The 21,159-nt window shown below is 51.3% G+C and overlaps 7 protein-coding genes across 7 annotated transcripts; 5 read left to right on the top strand and 2 right to left on the bottom strand.

Annotated features, from left to right (window-relative positions):
* Window positions 1-890: 890 nt before the first annotated feature.
* N7539_002981 (Rab geranylgeranyltransferase subunit beta BET2) lies at window positions 891-2,523 on the top strand (the record flags this gene model as incomplete). The annotated part of the gene is made up of 6 exons (XM_056932584.1): window positions 891-1,058; window positions 1,208-1,369; window positions 1,442-1,727; window positions 1,791-2,242; window positions 2,303-2,427; window positions 2,478-2,523. The coding sequence occupies 6 exons, from the start codon at window positions 891-893 to the stop codon at window positions 2,521-2,523; spliced, it is 1,239 nt and encodes a 412-aa protein (XP_056792543.1).
* A 590-nt stretch (window positions 2,524-3,113) lies between these two features.
* On the top strand, window positions 3,114-4,880 carry N7539_002980 (uncharacterized protein; the record flags this gene model as incomplete). The annotated part of the gene is made up of 1 exon (XM_056932583.1): window positions 3,114-4,880. The coding sequence occupies one exon, from the start codon at window positions 3,114-3,116 to the stop codon at window positions 4,878-4,880; it is 1,767 nt and encodes a 588-aa protein (XP_056792542.1).
* An 891-nt stretch (window positions 4,881-5,771) lies between these two features.
* Window positions 5,772-9,317, top strand: msh3 (mismatch repair protein MSH3; the record flags this gene model as incomplete). Its single annotated transcript, XM_056932582.1, has 3 exons — window positions 5,772-6,600; window positions 6,671-7,764; window positions 7,821-9,317. The coding sequence occupies 3 exons, from the start codon at window positions 5,772-5,774 to the stop codon at window positions 9,315-9,317; spliced, it is 3,420 nt and encodes a 1,139-aa protein (XP_056792541.1).
* A 454-nt stretch (window positions 9,318-9,771) lies between these two features.
* Window positions 9,772-10,785, top strand: N7539_002978 (uncharacterized protein; the record flags this gene model as incomplete). The annotated part of the gene is made up of 1 exon (XM_056932581.1): window positions 9,772-10,785. One exon carries the CDS (start codon window positions 9,772-9,774, stop codon window positions 10,783-10,785), a length of 1,014 nt encoding a protein of 337 aa, XP_056792540.1.
* A 2,453-nt stretch (window positions 10,786-13,238) lies between these two features.
* On the bottom strand, window positions 13,239-13,887 carry N7539_002977 (40S ribosomal protein eS28; the record flags this gene model as incomplete). Its single annotated transcript, XM_056932580.1, has 3 exons — window positions 13,239-13,300; window positions 13,548-13,631; window positions 13,827-13,887. The coding sequence occupies 3 exons, from the start codon at window positions 13,885-13,887 to the stop codon at window positions 13,239-13,241; spliced, it is 207 nt and encodes a 68-aa protein (XP_056792539.1).
* A 1,380-nt stretch (window positions 13,888-15,267) lies between these two features.
* On the top strand, window positions 15,268-16,475 carry N7539_002976 (ATP phosphoribosyltransferase; the record flags this gene model as incomplete). The annotated part of the gene is made up of 4 exons (XM_056932579.1): window positions 15,268-15,284; window positions 15,362-15,396; window positions 15,533-16,024; window positions 16,102-16,475. 4 exons carry the CDS (start codon window positions 15,268-15,270, stop codon window positions 16,473-16,475), a joined length of 918 nt encoding a protein of 305 aa, XP_056792538.1.
* A 786-nt stretch (window positions 16,476-17,261) lies between these two features.
* N7539_002975 (uncharacterized protein) lies at window positions 17,262-20,099 on the bottom strand (the record flags this gene model as incomplete). Its single annotated transcript, XM_056932578.1, has 1 exon — window positions 17,262-20,099. The coding sequence occupies one exon, from the start codon at window positions 20,097-20,099 to the stop codon at window positions 17,262-17,264; it is 2,838 nt and encodes a 945-aa protein (XP_056792537.1).
* Between the last annotated feature and the right edge of the window lie 1,060 nt (window positions 20,100-21,159).

Raw genomic sequence — 21,159 nt, 5'->3', positions numbered from 1 at the left:
AATGGTTCGCAGTTCGCACAAAGGACAAAAGTTAAAATTCAGATCAGTCTTGTACCGGTACACTCCAACAGGCACATGTTTGAATGTTTCTGTCCAATTTCGGACTTTGGCAAACTAAGCGATCTCACTTCTCCACCCGGCGTTGGCGTTCCTTTCAGTCGCGCTTGCAGGCAGGATTCTGGAGATCTCATTCTGATCCACTTTTTCGTGACTCGCTCATTGACGCTCTGCCTTTCGCTCGGACTTTTCCCATGTTTCAGATATCAATGTCTCCATATGCTTCCAGAGTACCGCTACATGTACACTCAACAGTCAAACACTATAACTTAACTACAGGAGGACGTAGGTAGGTAGCCCTTGAGTCAAGGTCCCCACGGCACCTCTAGTAACCTTCTCCTCACAGGTTGGCCCTACAGGGCTGTTCACCTTGAGTATGTACTGTAGGACTAGGTAGCAATTTGAAATTCCCCGGTTACAAAGGATCAAGCATCTACTATGAGAACAAGAATTCAGCTACAGCTAGTGGTTTTTTCCATGAATGACTGAGCCCTATACCTGATACGACATGGGATCCATTTACAGGCTCTAGTCAACGCAAGGGCATAGGTGGCAGGTGTACTAGTCTCAATTTCCGGTAGTCTGTATATATGAGGTATACCATTTCTGTGCAATTGCTGGGCTGTGTCCGGGCGTCTACAATGACGGATTTCCAGGGGAAGTGATCCTACAGAAGATCACTGAGGGCGAGAGAAGCCCTCGTGATGAAATGACATCAGGTCACAGATCAGGTATTTACTTGAGGCATCCCCTAATATCAGCAAACAGCTAAGAGGTCAAAGAACCGCCTGCATTAGTACTAATTGTTAGGTGCAAATTTGGTGGAATCACTCATGGAGGGTACTGGCCATGACTCTGACGTAATTCAATCACCAGAGCTGGAGGTGAAAAGGCTGTGCGCATGTGCTGCAGCTCACGTGACTACACACCGCTTAAAATCCCGCACTCCAGCACTCGTTCCGCTTGAACTGTTTCACGGGAGCAACCCCGGCTCAACGCATGTTAGTGGCGCTCGCTAAGGCATCCTAGCTTTGATGTCAGCTGTGATCTTGGCGACCACTCTATCATACTTGTGCCTAGTCATACCTTTGGAGCGTACTAGAAGTACTTGTTTGGCTCCGAGTCACTAACCTACGCTTTTGTTGTACAGCATCATCAGCAGGGGTCGGCGATCCTCGCACGAGGCGACGAGTCTAGTGTGCAAAGCACGATCATGGCGCTAGTATCTGGCCCAGGTAGGGCTGCTGGCACCTTATCAGACCAGGAACTACACATTGCAAAACATGTGGCTTACATTAAGAACCTGGATACTGTGCGTGCTCTTTTCGAGATTAAGAATGCGAGCTTTGTACGGTAGGGACCATCGATTAACCCATACCTGCAGCGGAAAGATGAGCTAGAATACTGGCTTACAGAGCATTTGCGCCTCAATGGTGTCTATTGGGGATTGACCGCGCTTCACCTACTGGGGCATCCCGAGGCGCTGCCTCGTGATCAGACCATTGACTTTGTGCTCTCATGCCAGAACGACAATGGGGGGTTTGGTGCCGCCCCTGGCCACGACGCCCACATGCTCTACACTGTATCTGCAGTTCAGATCTTGGTTACCGTTGATGCAGTAGATGAGCTTGACAGGCGTGGTCTTGGGGGCAAGCAGAAAGTTGGATCCTGTAGGTGCATACTTATTCATCTGCCGGACTGTCCACACCCTTAAACTAACATGATTCCACCAGTCATCGCAAGTTTGCAGAATAAGGAAGATGGCTCTTTCATGGGAGATCAATGGGGAGAGACAGATACTCGTTTCCTTTACGGTGCACTGAACGCTCTGTCTCTGTTAAATCTCCTGGACTTAGTCGACATTCCCAAGGCTGTCTCGTATGTACAAAGTTGCGAGAATTTGGATGGTGCCTACGGTGTCACACCTGGTGCAGAGTCTCACTCGGGTCAAGTCTTTACCTGCGTCGGTGCGCTAGTAATCGCTGGACGCACGGATCTTATCAACCAAGATCGATTGGGCGCCTGGCTGAGTGAGCGTCAGACAGACAATGGCGGCTTCAACGGTCGCCCAGAAAAGCTACCGGATGCATGTTATGCCTGGTGGGTGGGATCAAGCTTGGCCATGATCAACCGGCTTCATTGGATTGACGGCAAAAAGCTTGCTTCTTTCGTTTTGCAATGTCAGGTACGTTTGAGGAGCGGCCTCTTTGCTGATATGGAGAAACATGTTTCTTATCTGCCGCAGGACCCCGAAGCTGGTGGCTTCGCTGATCGCCCCGGTAACATGGTCGACGTCTATCACACCCTTTTTGGCATCGCAGGGCTGAGTCTACTCGGGTATGAAGGGCTGCAGGAAATAGATCCAATTTAGTGAGTCCGTCCAATCCTGCACAAGAATCATTGCTGATAATGCTCTACAGCTGCATGCCTAAATCTGTCGTTGAACGATGTCTTTCACAACGCTGATGCCATCAAGTACACTCTTTGCTTGCCTCGACACCCTCATTCCTCCTGCCATCTAATAACCCATTGTTTCCCTTCTTCTATGAGCTTTGGGATACAAGGCAGGAGGAGAACGATGCCCACCATGACTTAAACCGCTTCATACCATCCCACATTTGCCTTTGGGCTGTTAAGACATGGTGGCACATTCTACGGGTTGTCAATGCCAGCTCTAAGCTCAGTAAAGAATAGACAAATACCAATGACTTCGAGAAACTTGTATTCTCAGCATGTGAAGAGTCCGTGCTTCGCTACTGCCTGATGGGACTGTACTCCTTCCACACTTGGCAAGATCAAACAACTCGTGACCTCCGTTATGCCATATCGACCTACTATGCAGTTGTTGTTGTTGTCGTTGATGTTGTTGTATCTCGCAGCTTGCCATCCATCTTTCCTCCCAAATTCTAAATCCAACTTACTTTCCTCCATCGCTCCTGCGCATCCTTGTACGGGCTCAAAAGGCACCTTGAACCCTTACAAAGGAGCGTCTCATCTCTTGTTTCCCTCTTGCATGAGGCTAGGTGCAGCCGTCCATTTGGACCCCAACCGAAATCATGGCCAGCTCGAAGCTCGAGTGCATGATCTGCCCTAACCGATCCTTCACTGATATTCCCCATATCTTAACCCACCTTTCGTCCAAAGCTCACTTGTCTCACCAGTTCAATATTCAAATTCGCGCCTACAAGGACAACGATGCTGCGGAAACACTGCAGAACTACAATGAATGGTACTTGGCAAATGGCTTCGCTGAGATGCTTTCCAATCGAGCTACGTCAAAAACTGATCGCAGAAGCAAGCGAAAATCGGACGCAACTAAGCTCATTCCTTCTGTTCCCAGCGGAACTCCTGTGTCCAATGGAACTACTGAGGAATCCATGCCCATCATTCTTGCTGTTGATGACCTGAGAGCACCGCCCAAACTCTCTGGGGACCTCGAAACTCGCTCCGACGGTGGTCATCCCGCAAATGAGACCGCGACAGCCGCTTCCCCTGACCACTTTGTGTCAAAGTCGACCAATTCATCTGATCTTTTGCCGAACGCGTTGCCAGAGTTTCCCAAGCAAGTCAATCATCCGATAAATGCTAGTACCGAAGTCGCTCATGAGACACCATTTGCTGAACGCTGCCTCGACAAGTACACTTCGCTTCCGGTAACTCCGACCCGTGCCCCTCGCAAGGATTCAAAGGGAAACGTTCACCATTCGGAAAACGGAGAAGAGGATCGAGCTCAACCTCAATCAGTTAATCAGGAGAACGACATCGCCACAGAGGATAGATCCCGGCTGAAGGGTGTCTACTGGCCTGGCATGGACATCTTCGATGCCGCCACTGAGGCAATGCGAAAAGTGCGCAATCAGAAGAAAGACGGCAGCGCTCTTCGGCAGATGAAACTGACTTCAAGTCTGGTGGAGCCAACTGAACAGATCTTCTCCCATGAAGGAGCTTTACTGAAAGAGCGTGTGATCACAGGCGAAGTTGACGATGACAGCGCGCTAGAAGGCGAAACTCCAGTTCCGAAACCGGCCCCTCGCTCCAAGCGAACCATCTTGCGCGACAATGATCCCAACATCAGCTTGACTCAAAGCCGTAAGCGCCCTAAATCGCATGCGGTCCAATCCTCGCTAAAAGTCAAAAAAACCCGAGCCATTCCTCGATCTGGAACATTCACCTGCTCCAATGGCCCCTTTGGATCTACTTTCCTCGCAAGGGATTCGGTCGAAGACTCAGACTTCAATCTTACCACAGGGAATTTTGGCACGCAAGCTAACACAGCATTCACTGTTTACAAAGACAACAAGGAACCGGCAGCACGAGCCTCGATGAACGAAGACCACAGTGCCGACATTCGTGAGATGCGAACGACATTGACTCCGGCTCGACTCATGCTCGATCATAAAACCAATCCATTCACGCATGAACATAGCATTCATTCCGCGGAAGTCAAGGAGAACATTGAGCCCTTACTGAATGTTGGGGCTCGCGTCGTATCCCCGTTCTGGGATCTCCCGGCCGCAGATTGGAAAACTCATGATTCGAATACAAACAACCACACCGCATCCAGCTTCTGGGAGGCCGACTCAGAGCTTGGCTTTGAGGATATCTTTATGGAAAGTCGGGGCAGACCTTATCTTCGCAACAACCTTCTGCCTCCTCCGGCACTTCAACACCCTAAATTTCATCGTCAGCCTTCCAGCGACGAGACCGTCGACAGCGCTGGCTGGGCAGGCCTTTCTAGGGCCAAATCTCCAGAGGCTAAAATGTTCGATAATGGAGCCCGAGACCTCTCCAATGTCTATCTCACTGGCCCTGCTGCGGACTAAGTTCTTTCATTCCAAGGCTGCAACTCTCAGTATGCAATTGTCAAGTTCTGCATCACGCCTTTCAAACCACAGGCTCTGAGTATCATGCATGACCATCCGGTCAAGTTTGTGTTCGAACATATCCTTCTGTAGAGGGTACACTCTCTTCCCTCTGTTTGTTTACATGTCGCAAACCTGTTATTACTGATTGTCTAGGTTCACGGTGTTCACGGATGAATTTGGGGGGCATTTGCGGCGTTGTCATCGATACCATCTTCTCTCTTTTGCTGAACAAGCAGATACGCCGTCTGTGAGAAGCCAGATAGCTTTATCACAATATGAATTACGTTATCATTAATGACTATGACTCCTCCACGCGCCAAAACTTGAGGAGTAAAGTCATTTGACCGAAGCAGACTTTATCGACTTGCTTTACCCAGCGACATTTCATGGAAAGATATGTGGCATTTCGGGCTTGGTTGTTCGTAGCGGCATAAGTCCTTGTAAGCTGTAACTGAACCATCCCTGATATACGCCCAACAACAGAATGCACTGTAATCTGCATCCCGGCATCTCTCATAAAGTCCAAAGCTCATATTGCCGGATTAGGGATTTACTGAAGTTATACGCCACCGAAATGCCTCGCCTGCAAGAGGCCGTCGGCGGGCAGCGATGGCTTGCTGACTCAGCGGCTCATTTGAGCCGCGCCACGGGCGCGCGCAGGCGTCCTGTCGCGTATAGCCGTCGTTATCGCGTCAAGCTCGGCAGTGGCTGCATAGGCTGCAGATATCTCTATGCTAGTTTGAAATTCGTGTCTTGGCGAGCACCGTGTTTCAATGCCTTGTGTGACTTGATCTTTGGACGATGCGCATCTAATCATTACCTCTCTCTACTTTGACATTGTCCGGCACCATGGCGCCTCCATCTTCCCAATCCTCCGCACCTTCTCCGTCCTTGAAACGAAAGCAAGCGACAATCTCGAGCTTCTTCTCGCAACGACCAAGCGCAACACCGAGGAGCACAGCGGCCTCAGAGGCTGCATCGGTACCAAGATCTGTGACTAGAGAGTCTTCATCTCTCAAAGGCTTGGCGACGGAACAGAGCCACGAAGCTCGGGAACAGGAAGCACACGGAGAGGAAGAGGTGGAGGAGGAGGAGGAAGAGGAGGAGGACATTGTTGTGCCACCCTCTAAGCGAGCTCGTACCGGCACTCTCCAACAACAACAGATTGAGGCGGGTACACCACCCAGACCAAAAGCTCAAAGCTCGCAGGTGCAACCAAGCAGCAGCCAGCGAACCGACATTTTCAAGTTCCAGAGCTCGCCCGCCGCTGTTCCACCAACTACCGGGGATGATGATCCGGACGAGGTCAGCAGAAGACAAGAGAAAGAACGATTACATCAGAAGTTCGTTAGGAAGCTCGGTGGTCCGGATTGCTTGATAGGCATCGGTAGGTCTGCGACCGGTGACCCCAGCAATGGCTCGGCCGAGGCCGAAGACGAGGAGGAGGAGGATGAACCTGCGCCGCCGGTCCCCACGAAGGGCAGAGGAGGTACAAAAAAGGGTGCGGGTAAGCTTACGCCTATGGAAAAGCAAGTCATCGAAATTAAGCGCAAGCATATGGATACCGTGTTGGTCATTGAAGTTGGATATAAATTCCGGTTCTTTGGCGAGGATGCACGCATTGCAGCAAAAGAACTGGGGATTGTGTGCATACCTGGGAAGATGAGATTCGACGAGCGTAGGTTTCTTTCTCAATCCCTACTTTTTGGATCAGAGTTCCAGGCAATAGACTGACCGGTCATGATAAGACCCATCCGAAGCACACCTCGACCGGTTCGCGTCCGCCAGTATACCCGTGCATCGGCTTCATATACATGTCAAACGACTCGTCACAGCAGGTCACAAGGTTGGCGTAGTTCGGCAAATTGAGACGGCGGCACTCAAAGCTGCAGGCGACAATCGCAACGCCCCATTCGTTCGCAAGTTGACCAACTTGTACACAAAAGGCACATATATCGACGATGCGGAGGGATTGGATGGCGCCATGGCTGCTGCTGGTGGCGCGTCGCCGGCAACGGGCTTCATGCTTTGTATGATGGAGAGCAACGCGAAAGGATGGGGCAATGCTGAGCGTGTACACGTCGGCATTGTCGCCGTTCAACCTGCCACAGGTGATGTCATATACGACGATTTCGAGGACGGCTTTATGCGCAGCGAAATTGAGACTCGCTTGTTACATATCGCACCATGTGAGATTTTGATTGTGGGGGAGATGTCGAAAGCGAGCGAGAAGCTTGTGCGTCACCTGTCAGGGAGTAAAATGAACGTCTTTGGAGACGCCGTTCGTCTGGAGCGGACTGCCAAGAAGAAGACAGCTGCTGCTGAGGCTTACAGTCATGTCTCCAACTTTTATGCCGGCAAGATGAAAGACACTGGTACGGAGGAGGATGCCAAGGCCGTCAAACTCTTGCAGAATGTGCTTGAATTGCCAGAGCATGTCACTGTTTGTCTGTCTGCTATGATCGAGCACATGACGGAATATGGACTCGAGCACGTTTTCGACCTGACCAAATACTTCCAACCTTTTTCAGCCCGCTCACATATGCTGTTGAACGGAAACACCCTGGTCAGCTTAGAGATATATCAGAATCAGAATGATTACTCGGCAAAGGGGAGTCTGTTCTGGACACTGGATCGGACACAGACACGATTTGGGCACCGCTTGCTTCGGCGTTGGGTCGGCCGGCCATTGCTCGACAAAGTCCGCCTCGAAGAGCGCACCGGTGCCGTTGAAGAGCTCACCGATCCGGTTCGTACGGTGGTGGTCGAGCGGATTCGAAGGTTGCTCGGCAAGATTAAAAGCGACCTGGAGAAGAGTTTGATTCGCATTTACTACGGCAAGGTACAATTTCATCTAACAATATGAACGCTGGCAGCAACGTACTGATTCGGATCTAGTGCACGCGGCCGGAACTCCTCACCGTCTTGCAGACTATGCAGACAATAGCAATGGAATTTGCCGATATCAAATCACCGACTGATTCAGGCTTCAAGTCACCATTGATCAGCGAGGCTATTGCCTCCTTGCCGGTCATACTAAAGGATGTTGTTCGATTCCTGGACAAGATCAATCTTCACGCCGCTCGAAATGACGACAAATACTCGTTCTTCCGCGAGGAAGAAGAAACAGAGGAGATCAGCGATGAAAAGCTCGGAATCGCGAGTATCGAACACGAGCTTCAGGAACACCTCGCAGTTGCCGGCGAGCGTATACAAAGGAAAGGCGTGAAGTACGCAACAGTGGCTGGCATTGAATACCTGATAGAAGTCGAGAACAATTCATTGGGTATTAAGAAGGTTCCAGCTTCATGGATAAAAGTGAGCGGAACGAAACGAGTCTCGCGATTTCACACACCTGAGGTGGTGCAACTTATTCGGCAGCGGGACCAGCACAAGGAAGCGTTGGCGGCAGCCTGTGATAAGGCCTTCGCGGCACTACTTGCCGATATTGCTCTCCAGTACCAATCTTTCCGGGATTGTGTGCAGTCACTCGCGACACTCGACTGTCTTCTCTCGCTTGCTGCAATTGCGCAGCAACCAGGCTATGTCAAGCCCGAATTTTCCGAGCAGCCGTGTCTCCACGTCGAGCAGGGCCGACATCCGATGGTTGAGCGTATCCTCACAGACAGCTATGTCCCCAATGATACCCATCTCGACCAGGACGAAACCAGGGCTGTCCTTGTCACTGGTCCCAACATGGGTGGAAAGTCAAGCTACGTGCGACAGGTGGCCCTGATCGCGATCATGGGCCAAATAGGCTCTTACGTTCCAGCTGCCTCCGCGAAGCTCGGCCTGTTAGACGCTGTCTTTACACGAATGGGTGCTTTCGACAATATGCTTGCTGGCGAATCCACTTTCATGGTGGAACTGTCCGAAACAGCCGACATCTTAAAGCAAGCTACGCCGCGGTCACTGGTCATACTTGACGAATTGGGCCGTGGTACTTCAACGCACGACGGCGTAGCCATCGCTCAGGCAGTACTCGACTACATGGTCCGTACCATCCGGTCATTGACACTCTTTATTACACACTACCAACATCTGTCGGGCATGGCACGGTCTTTCCCCGGCGGAGAGCTTCGAAATTTCCACATGCGTTTCACCGAGTCCAGTGAGCAGACCGACGACGATGGAATCACATTTCTATACGAAGTGGCCGAAGGTGTCGCCCATCGTAGCTATGGATTGAACGTCGCGAGGTTGGCGCATCTGCCTTCTACAGTTTTGGAGCTCGCCAAGGCCAAGAGTGCGGAGTTGGAAAACACGGTCAAAAGAAAGAGACTGGCGGCTCTCGTCCAGGCTGTGAACAAGATGGTTGACTTGCCCGGTGCGGCTGACGCTGGCTCTGGAGAGGTCTCGATTGAGCGTTTGATTGCCAGCGCGGAGCAGTTGTAGACTTCAGTTTGGCATGATATTTCGGGTGCTCCGCAATATATTGCACATTGAAGAAATTGGAGAATCACCTTACTGCTTCCCTACAGTGTCATACGTTCAACAAGTATGATATGTGCCTATATACACAGGACAATGTCCGCAGGGTGAGGCTTTCCTGTCTGGGATGTCGCCGCTTTTATGAGGGCGATCAGCCTCAGGCTCACTGAGTCAATGGCAGCACGCGCTCATACTCAGTGATCACTGTGACAACTCGATAAGTATTCCACGCGACGGAAGGTCAGCCAGCACCTTTGTACCCACCTAATGTAACTGACCGCCTGCCTGGAATGACGTCATATAGAAGTACTGTCGTCGCACAACGCTTCTACTTCCGCCCCATTCCTTCATCAATAGCTATCTTACTTCTCTAGATCTGCCTCCTCCCCTTTCCCTTACACGATCCTATTCAGCTAATATGCTGTCTCTGTCCCCATCAACAGTATCTTCCTCCTCCCTGGATACAAAGGATGCCGAATCGGCGAAGACTATCGGCAGTCCCGAGTCACTCTCAGTCTCGCCGGACGAGGCAGCGAGGGACTGTGATTCGCACCTGCTATTCGAAATCCCGGGTGCTGTAGTGTTGACTGCCCCCTCGATTTCTGTCCTTCGACAAACTACGAACGAGGTCTACAATCGAATTAACTCCGATACGTCTTACTCGAACCAGTTTATCATCGTATTAAGCATATCCCAACCCGTGCAGGAGTTATTAGGTGGAGATCGAAATCCCCTTGAGATTCCTTACAGATTTACACTCGACTCACAGCGCCAGCAAGCAGTTATTCGAATAATGCCCTCAGGTGCTCATGAGCGTATAACGCGGTTATTTACGAGTCAACTTATCGAGAAGTTACTCGATATGGGAATTCGTCCAAAAGCTTATACTTTAAACGGGGCTACCCGGTTCCACGGCAAATTATGCGATAAAGAAGCCGACGAGTCCCTTACTCCGTTAAGGAAACCTTCTGACGATAACGACTGGCCTTCACTCGTTATTGAAACTGGTTTTTCCGAATCAGAAGCACAACTACGAACTGATGCACACTGGTGGTTCTCAAATTCCGGCTACCAAGTCAACATAGTTATACTATTTCATATCCAGAGAACCCCCGAACGCAGAGTCATCTTAAAAGTCTACAACCTCAGACCTACCACCCCCAGAATCACGCGTGGACTACAGGCAGAGATCGAGCACTCTCTGCTATCTGACTATACGACTCCTCAAGCAGTCTCCTCAACAGTACCACGACCTCACTTAGCGGCCAAAGAGATTATTATTACCTCTGGAAATGTGGAGAATGCTCCGCTAGAGCTAGAGTTCGAATCCGTCATGCGCCGGCTCCCGGCACCTAACACGAACGAAAGAAATATTACATTTACGGCTGAGGATCTTGCTACGTGCTGCCGCTACGCCTTTCCAATAGCTTGATTGCTTGAACATGTTATATTCTTAAGGAATGCTAAGAACGCTTGCTGTGTCCTGCCGTCCTATCTTTCCGGAGGCCTAAGCATGATCATGAAATACATTATTAGAAAATCCAACTCATTCTTCCGTTTTGACAGACATCCACATCAAGATTCCGTGACAAAACAGTGGTAAATCGACTGCCAGGAACGGCCTCGTGCGCGGCTGTTACTTACAGGCTATTTGCCGTCTGCTGCTTCAATTGAGTAGTTCAACACCACACCCGAGCGGTCAGATTGTTAGTGTTAAGCGGTTGGAACTTTTCGATCCGAATTGTGATTAGTGAGACAAAGATAAATAGGTTAGTATTGTGAAGGGCTGTGGCGGAATCGATTCAATTGCACTAGGCCGACATACTGTCTACAACAATCTTGAGGAAAGAAAGGAGAACAGACAGGAGTCGGTCGCGGTCCTTAAGAGTGTCGATCCCATTTCGGATAAAATCCTCTAGAGCCTCGTTATGGAATCGCTCAGAGTCCTTCTGCCAAGACGATATCCGAAGGCCATGGCACATGGCTTACCACCGGGCTCTGGCCCGTCACAAGCATTACACTCATCTTACTCGGTTAAGTATCTCGCCTCATTTAGTACGTTAGGTCAATTTCTAAGGGTGTAAAAAATAGTGTAGGGAGCATTTGTGTAAATGCATATCTCTGTCAAAAATAGGCAGCAATAGCATTATTGTTACGGACAAGCCGTCAGCAACCTGCAAGTGATGACGACAGCCCACCAAACCCTCAAGAACGACAAACATCTGCGGGAGTCACGTGCACCCCCAACTGATAAGTTCCCAGGAGCAGAACACGCAGCACGATAAGCTCCTCGGAGCAAGCAAGGAACGTGTAAAACGGCAGTCTTACACGATCAGGACCAGTGATCAGTCAGGGTGACTCAGGACAGTGTGTTCTTTTGGCAGACAAAATCCGTGCATACGATGCTAACTCGTTATTGGTGGGATAGGAGATATTGAACTGAAGGAAAATATACACAGTGTAGGGGGTTGTGCTAGCGTGTCGCGTTTTATTGGGCCCGCTTACTCGAGCGGTCATTCGTCTCGAACGGCGTAGTAGGTAATTCGAGATAGGCTCAATTCTACTCAGTGAGCAGAAGCGGCGAGGGGATGAGTACTAGAACGGAAGGAGAACGCCAAGAGTTAGCGGATATTATCTGGTATATACATGCTCCTATTATATGCTCCAAGGATTCCGCCCTTGATCATGCGGAAAACGACAACAATATACATGAATTTCTTGCCGTCGTCTAATCATGGATTTGAACTGAATGTATGTGGTAGTCCAGAGAGCAAACATGGAAAAGAGTAAACAGTTCGAGGAATTTCAAAGGTTGTAGCTGGTCTCGTCTGAATTTGACGGCGACTGCTTTCTCTCAAGGTTGAATACACATCAAATCAAACATTTACCAGTCACAGGATCAAGGCGCTGTAGAGCCCGTGGGCAGGGCAGCGGTAACCCGAGTATGCTCAATAACTGCCTGAACTAGATCCCAGATCTACATTCTAGGACTGTCCGGCGTGTCCACTGTCCAGTGCTCTGCTTGTACGGCACATCGCAAGGCTGAACTTGACCGATTGTCGGGTACATAAGGGGTTTGAAGTATTTCCTACGCCGGTCGTCGTCTCGATACACGTTCATTTACAATCATACAATGTGTCACACTGTAAAGAGTTCCTCAGGGAAGCACATCACAACCTCGTTTGTCGCATTGAGCCCATGCAGTCACGTCAACATGGAGAAACGTGTGAATGTAATAGAAACACCGGACCAGAACCAAACCATTCCCTCGAAAAAGAACATCCCACCTGCCAATCGCGCAAATCTCTCTTCATTTCTCATACACATAAAAAGGGGGTGAGTTTTCAGTTTTGGTGTCTTATTTGATTCATTTGAAAAATGGCATGCTTCATTTCTCTTCGTCTCCTTCTCCCGTCCGGAAAAAAAACCAAGATCGACTTGCAAAGAAATGGATTTTTGAAGTTCTCTTTTTGTTTTCTTTTTCCCTTTTCTTCGAGGAACCGATTGAGATGGTTCAATTATTCGACTGAAAAACAGAATCACAACAACCGGAGTGGACTCCTCAGGGGAAAGCAGAGAAAATGAAATGAAAAGGGGACAACAGCTCCATTCCACCCAAGAGAACTCTGCATTTCCAAATCGAGTCGTTGAATGACGTGGTTGCGGCATCAAGGGCTCGAGGGAAAAGAGTCACAGGGGTGACCACGGCGGTTTAAAGGTCGAGGGAGATTGAGGTGTCTAAAGGTATGTCGAGGAAGAAGAAAGCGAGGAGGAACACATTTTTGGCCGAAGAACGATCAAAGCCAACCGGGCGCGAGGGATATGCGAGAGACGAAGAAAGATGGAAGACATGACGCGAAAGATTTGTTGATTTTTGGAGGGAGTTTAACGCAGACGGCGGGCCTCACGCTCGGACTCGAGCAGGCAGAGGATGTCGTCAACCTTGACTGTGATAGTGAAGAAGCGCGTTAGCGGGTGGGAACGTTGTTTATGTAAAAGCGGTTTCCACGCGAAAGGTCCAAGAAGAGATGGGATGTTCCCTCAGGGAATCAGAGACAGAGCACCGCCATATCAGTTGACCCAATGGGATCCCGAGACGTTTTCCTGCATCTTGTCTTGATATTCATTTCCCGAGGGGACTTCTCGAGTCTTCTTAGACATTCGGAGGTCGAATTCATTGAGGAAATCGCATACCGGGACCCTTGACGTTACGGATGATGGAACGGGAGGTGTCGTCCATGAACTCGACGCGGACCTGGGTGACACCACCACGGGAGCCTGCGAAGTGTAAAGAAAATCCAGCATTAGCCAGCCGTACGACCATCGTGATGCGCAATTCCTCCGCAAATATTTTGATATAGACGATCGTCGCGGGGGGAGGCCATTCTTCGCCCTAAGCGGACCGATCTCGAGATTGGTGCGGAGCGGAATTTGGGTTGATTTCTCGATCATTTCTTCAGGGTAGTCACGTACCGGTGCGGCCGAGGACACGGGTCACCTTGACGAGCTTGACGGGCTGCTTGCTGGAATCCATCTTGAAGGTGGGTGGAGGGCGTTAAGCTCGGGCGACGAGGTTGGAGGGCGTTCTTTTTGGGGGTGGACGGGGAGAGCGAAGCGGACGTTGAGGATGATTTTGCCTTGTGTGGGTTCCAAATTACGCGAGGGTTCAGGGCTGATGACACCTGAATTGTGAGGCTGTTAGCTCGGAAGGCGGTAAGTGCTGCCACGGCAGATTGTCGCCATGTGAGGCCTCAGGCTGTCACATCCATTGGCGACCTCGGAGTCGGGGGTGGAGTGGACCCCCGGTCGGGTCACTGCTGCAGTAGCATGAGTCAGCACTCAGCACACACCATCCCGGCGACGGGTGCAAGTTTTGCCGAGGGCCTTCCGCTCAACCCAATCGCTCCGAACGTGGATGCTTGATAGGACGCCGGTGGGCGGGATGGGCGGAATGGGTTGCCAAAAAGTGGATCCCATTTAGATTCGGCTTCCGCTGATCAGGCACGTCGGCGCATTGAATGATTCTGGTCCCGAGCTATCGCGTACCTACACAGTAGTACACTGGCGTCAATGGGCAATTACCAAGGTGGCTCCAACGTATAGTACTTTGGAGTTCGTATCACCGTTAGACCGTAGCCGTCATTGCTTTAGTCACATACTGCACGGTCTATTGAACCATGACGTGGGAAGCAAATCATTAGATCGCCTGTGTTGGTCCCCAATGCTGGATGATCCACCCTCGTCACTGGAGTATGGTCCATCCTGAGATCAAACAGTCCACGTGGAGGACATCAGGAATCTGTTTTGTCCTAGTAGCATAAAGTGACCGGAACCCTCATTATTGAGCATCTCTACGCAGTGCATCTAAGACTGAAGGCATAACGAGCACTGACTACTACTAGTATGACGGTGGCATGGACAGTGACACAGTACTAATCTGTGCTCTGTGCACTAGTTGCAGTACACGAAATGTAGATGAGGTCAATCAGGCACCAACTCCATGATCATTTCCAAGATACAGATGATCTTTTCTCAGTGAGCAGGTCTCTTGGAGTCGTATTAGATTTTTGTATTCGACTGTTGTTCCAACAATTAAGATCAAGTCCAGTTGTATGTGTCCTCAGGCACCGTTTTCGTGATCCACTTGGAGATTAGTCGGCATCTCCCCCACACGAGACCGCCGGATGCCCCTCCAATTTTCTGCCGCAATTGGGCTTCGGTCTGCGTGTCGTATTGCGTAGGCACTCACTCTCTCGTACTCAACTGCTTTTATTCGTGTCCGCTGCGCAGTGCGATTGTCTGGTGTATTCTCATCACACTCCTGGGCTGGTTCCTGCACTCTGTGAAACATACTCCTCCATCCAATTGACTTGTGTCTCCCAATTTTCTCCTCCGACAGAGTATACTTATCGCAATGGATCTTGTGAACCAGTGAGTCACCCACCCGCCAGGGTTCTTCCCTCGATGTCGCGCAATCACCAAGGTTAACGGGCGTTTGTCTCGAAAAGCTTGGAAGGAAGGCTGCTGTTTGCAGTGCCCAAGAGTAAGTACTCTTCTGTCTTATCAATTCCCATTTCACCACCCAAAAAAAATCCCCCATTACCGAGCCCGCAACAATGCCGAGTTCACCTATTGCTTGGAAAAGGCAACCCAAGCTGACAATGACATTCCACTCACAGAGGGCCGCCTCCAACAAGCCACTCTTGACCTTCTCGCTGGCTCCGACATTCAATTCCGTCGCGAGACCCGTCTTGACATTGCCTTGGTCAAGAACCTGCCCATCGCGCTCATCTTCCTGCCCGCTGCCGATATCCCAACCTTTGTGGGTGAGGGTCGCGTGGATCTCGGTATCACCGGTCGCGACCAGGTCGCTGAGCACGATGCCACTCTCCCTGCTGGGGAAACCTCTGGTGTCGAGGAGATCCTCGATCTCGGCTTCGGTGGCTGCAAGCTTCAGGTCCAAGTGCCAGAGAAGGGCGATATCACCGAAGCCAAGCAGTTGATTGGCAAGAATGTGGTGACCAGCTTCACTGCCCTGACGGAGGCGTTCTTTGCCAAGCTTGAGGGCGTCGAATCTGGCTCCAAGTTGACCACGAAGATCAAGTATGTCGGCGGCAGCGTCGAGGCCGCATGCGCCCTGGGTGTTGCGGACGGTATCGTGGATCTTGTCGGTATGTGCTTCATTGACGTTGAGTGGCTTTCTTCTTCAATTCCCCAGCACACTGAAAAACTAATTGGCTTTGTCCAGAATCCGGGGAGACCATGAAGGCTGCTGGTCTCAAAGCCATCGATACTGTTGTCGAGAGCACATCCGTTCTCGTCAAGTCTCGCGGCTCAAACAGTGACCTCGTCAATTTGATCACCTCACGTATTCGGGGTGTGATCACCGCCCAAAAATTTGTGCTTTGCCAGTACAACATCCCCCGCGCCAGGCTGTCCGTCGCTTGCAACATCACACCTGGGAAGCGTGCGCCCACCGTCACTGCCCTCGAAGAAGAGGACTGGTTGGCAGTCAGCTCAATGGTGGAAAAGAAGCGTGTCGCGACAGTCATGGATGAGTTGATCAAGGTCGGTGCGACGGACATTCTAGTCCTGAACATTGCCAACTCGCGTACGGACTAATTGAATTGATCATCGCGATTCGATTTTTCCCTTTTTTTCTTCAACATTTTTACTTCGTCTGTGATTTTTTTGGGGGGGGGGGGGGGGGCATGTGTGTTGGGTCTGGCTTGACATGTCAAAGAAAAAAAATAAGAGCCTTCACTTGCGGTGCTTTGCGACCTTTCCCCAACGGTTCCTCTCGACGAGACTGTCTTGTCATGATATCCTCTGTGGCCCTTTGATTTCTCTCACTCGATGTTCATTTTGTTTTGATGTCCTCGGGTTGTGTTTTTCACGTATAGATTGGCAAAACCTACAAAAGAAGGGCGCTCTTGTTGAAAACTGACTGGGTTATATGGATGTATAGATATATAGCCAAGAATGGTGCCACATAGTGAAATTGAAACCATCTGGGAGATTGTTCCAGTATGCCCATGGAATAGATCATATCAGTCCAATTGGACGAATTGATCTTTTGCTCTATCTTAGGCACTGGGCCGCCTCCGACCAAGTCTCGTCCGCTAAACCCAAACCCCTTCCAAGCACATGCCCTACAGTGGAAGGTGTGGCGTCAACCCTATGAAAAGAGAGCCAACAGTGCAGGAAGTAGCGTCTATTTGCGTGGTATCATCGAGGCTCGCGACAAAAATCAACAAAAAGAACAGAAAGCGAATAGAAAGACGACATAATATATACACCGTCGAGCAAGCGTTGTGCAAGCAAGTTTGAATATAGACATCGTCCCATAAGTCACATGTTCATACCGTCACAGGAACTTTCCAGCCACGCGTCCGTTGTCCAAGAAACCTACGTCGATTCATTTCCCAGCCCAACACCTTCCTTTCGACCCCGAATCAAAGCCTTTAGACACTGTCCCACGCCCTCTAGGTCTCCAAGCAGTCCCACGTGTCCTCGATCGCTCTTCACAAGACCGTTCCTAATGACTCTGTACCCAGGAGGCAACATCGCAGCGGTAGCTAGACACACGCCATCTCCGGCTGCAAATGCCAGATCATCATAAGCGTCCTGTTGCTTGATGGCCTCTCGCGACGCAACTCGTGCCCCGTAGAGAGTTGGTACGCTTTTTCCAAACAACACGGCGGCGGGTGGGTACCGGTTTGCAGCCTGATGTGCGGGATTGAACTCCAGCTCTGATTTGAAGCGTTTGATCTCGGCCAGTGTGCGCTGCAGATACTCCATTGCATCTGCATACGGAATGGTGCTGGGAGCGGACATTTGGTTCGTTGAGTTGCTGCCACGGGGGGCTGCGCCGGGACCGACGAGACTGTCGACTCCGCCGCTGGGTGAGAGGGCCTGATTCGCTCTTTCGGCTGCTGCCGATGCGGCGTGAGATGGGCTGGGCACCGAGTTGGCATGAACTCGTGGGTTGTGACCTGTGCTCTCACCAGCCGACGATTGCGAATCATTGTTTCCAGAGAGCACCCCATTTTGTTCATTGGTCTCGTCTCGCGCACCCATTGAGAATCGTTTGCTAATTGTTGCAAAGTCTTTGAAGCGTGGGTTGACTGGCATTGCTGGAAGAGCTGGCTTGATGCACGGCGAGAGGTGATATTCGTCCCACGAATTGGCATCGAAAAAGTCGACGCGGTATTCCTCCTTGGTCTGCTTGTCAATGAAGCAATGACCGTCCTCCGGAAGAAGCGCGAAGCTCGTGCGGAAGGTGAAGTTGACCTGCGCGGTGAGCACTCGCGAGCTCAAGAGCACATCGTCGCCGTTTCGAAGCGGACCAAGAATATTGACACAGTGCTGCGGAGTTCCAGCGTATACAACTCCAGCGAAGAGATCAGGCCGCTGATTGACTGCATGCCGAGTGACGAGGCCACCGAGACTGTGGGCAATCACTATAGCACCTCGGCGAGGATTTGGAGGCTTGCCATCCGGTCCAGGCCGGTTGCTGGGAAGACCGTCCAGGAAGTTGATCAGCCGCTTCGACAGCAGATCAGGGCTCAGCCGCCAATCGTAGCCATAATCCCACACGCGCAAGTCTCCGCGCACCGCGTTTTCGCATTTTTGCAAACGTTTCATCAAGCGCCTGCAGATATCGATTGGTCCAATGTGTGAGAGAACGCCCGATGGGATGATGTTCTCTTCCATGCGCTCTTCGTCTTCTCGTGTCAGGCCAACTTCGAGATCCACCTTGCGCAGATTCAAGCCCACCTTCATTGGTACCCACAGCTGCCGGTGCGGAGGCTTTGCGGATCGCAAGATGGAGCCACGGTATCCGCCCAGAATCACGACGTCGCCGGTCATTTCCCCCATTGCCTCTTCAAGAATGGGGTGCGTCGATTGCAGATTATATCGCGGGGGTGGGGGAGCTGTTGCTGACCGGTGAACTCCATTCGTTCCTCGCTCCGAGCCTATAAGTGATGGGAACGGACGTGACGCCCAGTCACTTCGAATATCCTGCAAATGGAGTGATGGACGACTCAGCAGGCGACTACTCGAATCTTGCAGGCTGTCCTTGATGGCCTTGAACCGGCTGTTCACTTGCGAATGCACGTTCTCATATCGAGGCCGCTGTTCTAGAGATGACGCGGTCGATGATGCTCGTAGATAAAGGGACTGGTCCGAAGATGACCTTCGCAGACTTGGCGGACGACCAGACACCGCTGCACTCGGCCGTCTTGTGAACGAATGTTTCGCTGCCGAGGTGCCATCCAATTTGCGCAACTCTGAGATGGGGTGCGAGTCATCTCCCAAATCGTCCTCCCGGTTTCCTGGCCCGGTGTCATGAGCATGAGGCGTTGATAGTCTTCGCCGATGATCCGGGGACGCTGCCCTGGAAGCGATCTGTTTCCGATTTCCGGGCGTCACAGTTTGACTACGGGCGCGGCGGTGAGCATTGCCAGAGCGAAAGGGTAGAGTTGGCCGTCGGGCCAGAGAGGACAAATCAGGCAGGAATTTCTTCAATTCGCCCGACCAAGCTCGTGGCCGGCGAGGCAGCGTCGTTTTCAAGAGCGATCGGGTGAAGCTGGTTCTTGCGCTCGATGTACTCCCATCCTTTGAGTTGTGCGCGGTCGGAAAAGATGGCGTCGGTCGATGCTCCGTATGCGCACCACTTGGACCTCGACGCCGCACCAACTGACCCGCAGGCGCAACACGAGTGGTAGTGGGTTTTATCCTCTCTCCCTGTCCTGCCTTCTCCGTCGCTGCGGGCTCTATCGATTCCGGTTCTGCCGTCAACTCCGCGGCGTAGAGACCATTCTCGCCAACGTGATCGGGGATACTTGTGAAATACCCGCCCTGACTTTCCAACACGCGATTCTTCTCTTCCGCCGGCGTTGCCCGGGCTTTCATCCGAGTTTGCTCTCGGCCAATGCTGACCCCGATGACGTCCTGGATGTCATCCTCATCCTCGGCGTCGATGGAACGAGCTTGGGGCTCATCGCTATCGGAACTGGAGAAGGAGGTATAGTTCGACGGCGAATTGGAGGGATCGAGCTGGGAGGACGATCCTGACGACCATGATTCCTGACCATGTCCATGTTGTAGTGGTGGTGGTGGCGGATGCTGAGATGCCCCGGCGACGTTCGCCGCACGTGGGGCCGTGTTGTGGTCTGTCTGACTCTGCTTTGGCGCGGAGGCTAGCAGACGGGAGTCGTCGGCGGGCAGGGTTGACGCCATTCTGAGGCTCCCATGAGCGCTGCCAAGCTGTTTTTGGGGGGGGGGAGGGCGGTAAAGAGTCGAGTTTGCCCGCGGCTCAAAACTGACCAGAGAGACGGTGGATTTGGGATGCGAGAAGAACTGACTAATGGAGCAGTAATTGGCAAATGTCGAATATTGCACTGGTATGATGCAATGATCAGAAGTCGTCCTGCGCCGTTCCGTTGCCAGCAACACGCAGGAAGCGCAAGTGAGAGAAATTGAGTACGAGATTCGTCAAACGGGCTGAAAATGGTTGATTCGCTATATGGATCTGCTCCTGCAATGTACTGCCAAGCCACCCCGTTTAGCAGGGAAGGTTGGGCAGGGAAGAAACGGAAGAGAGATTTCGATGAATACTGACGAGGATTGGAGATAGGCGGGTCTTAAGAGGGAACGACTGATTCTGGTCTGCTTACTGAGTCTTACTCTGCTACGAGAATCATGACCGAGGATGGTCTCCAGTCTTCAGTCTCCAGTCTCCAGTGCTCCACTGGTGTCCAGCACAGCCTTCTCCGGGCCAGCCGGGCGCAAAGCAGAAAGAAATTAAAAAACTTTGTCTCGGTACCTCAGGCTGTCGGATACGATGGGACTTTGGCACGAATCTCATGATTGTTTCCAGCGAGATGGACTCGATCGGACACCGGCCACGTGGGTAGGTTTGGATGTTCTCCATGATGTCGAGTGCTCAAGGGCCGATGTGAATTGATATTGATCCGGTCTTTCATCTTCTACAACAGCAATCGTGAGTGGCTCCAGAAGGTGGTGTCGTAACGGGTAGTACCACTACCTAGTGGAAGGTGCACCCGTCTTGTCTCACAAAGATCGCTCTCGGAGGTGCGTCAGTCCCCGCATGTATCGGTACGATTGGTGAGTGTCCGATGCTAAGCACTGAAGCATGAACAACAAGGCCCCAAACTAGGACGGCAATCGATCTGAGCAAAGCCTTGAATCAAGATCTGAAAGGAAGGCGGCCAGTGCTTCGGTGTCTGGAGCACCCGACCGAGAGTCAGTGGTCCTGCCCAAAAAAGAACTACCCCAA

Source organism: Penicillium diatomitis (assembly GCF_028827545.1).
Source record: "Penicillium diatomitis strain IBT 30728 chromosome Unknown utg000003l_segment0_segment0, whole genome shotgun sequence".
In the NCBI taxonomy this organism is placed as follows: Eukaryota; Fungi; Ascomycota; class Eurotiomycetes; order Eurotiales; family Aspergillaceae; genus Penicillium; species Penicillium diatomitis.
The sequence above is the reverse complement of the archived record's forward strand: the minus strand, read 5'-3'. Positions and strand labels throughout refer to the sequence as shown.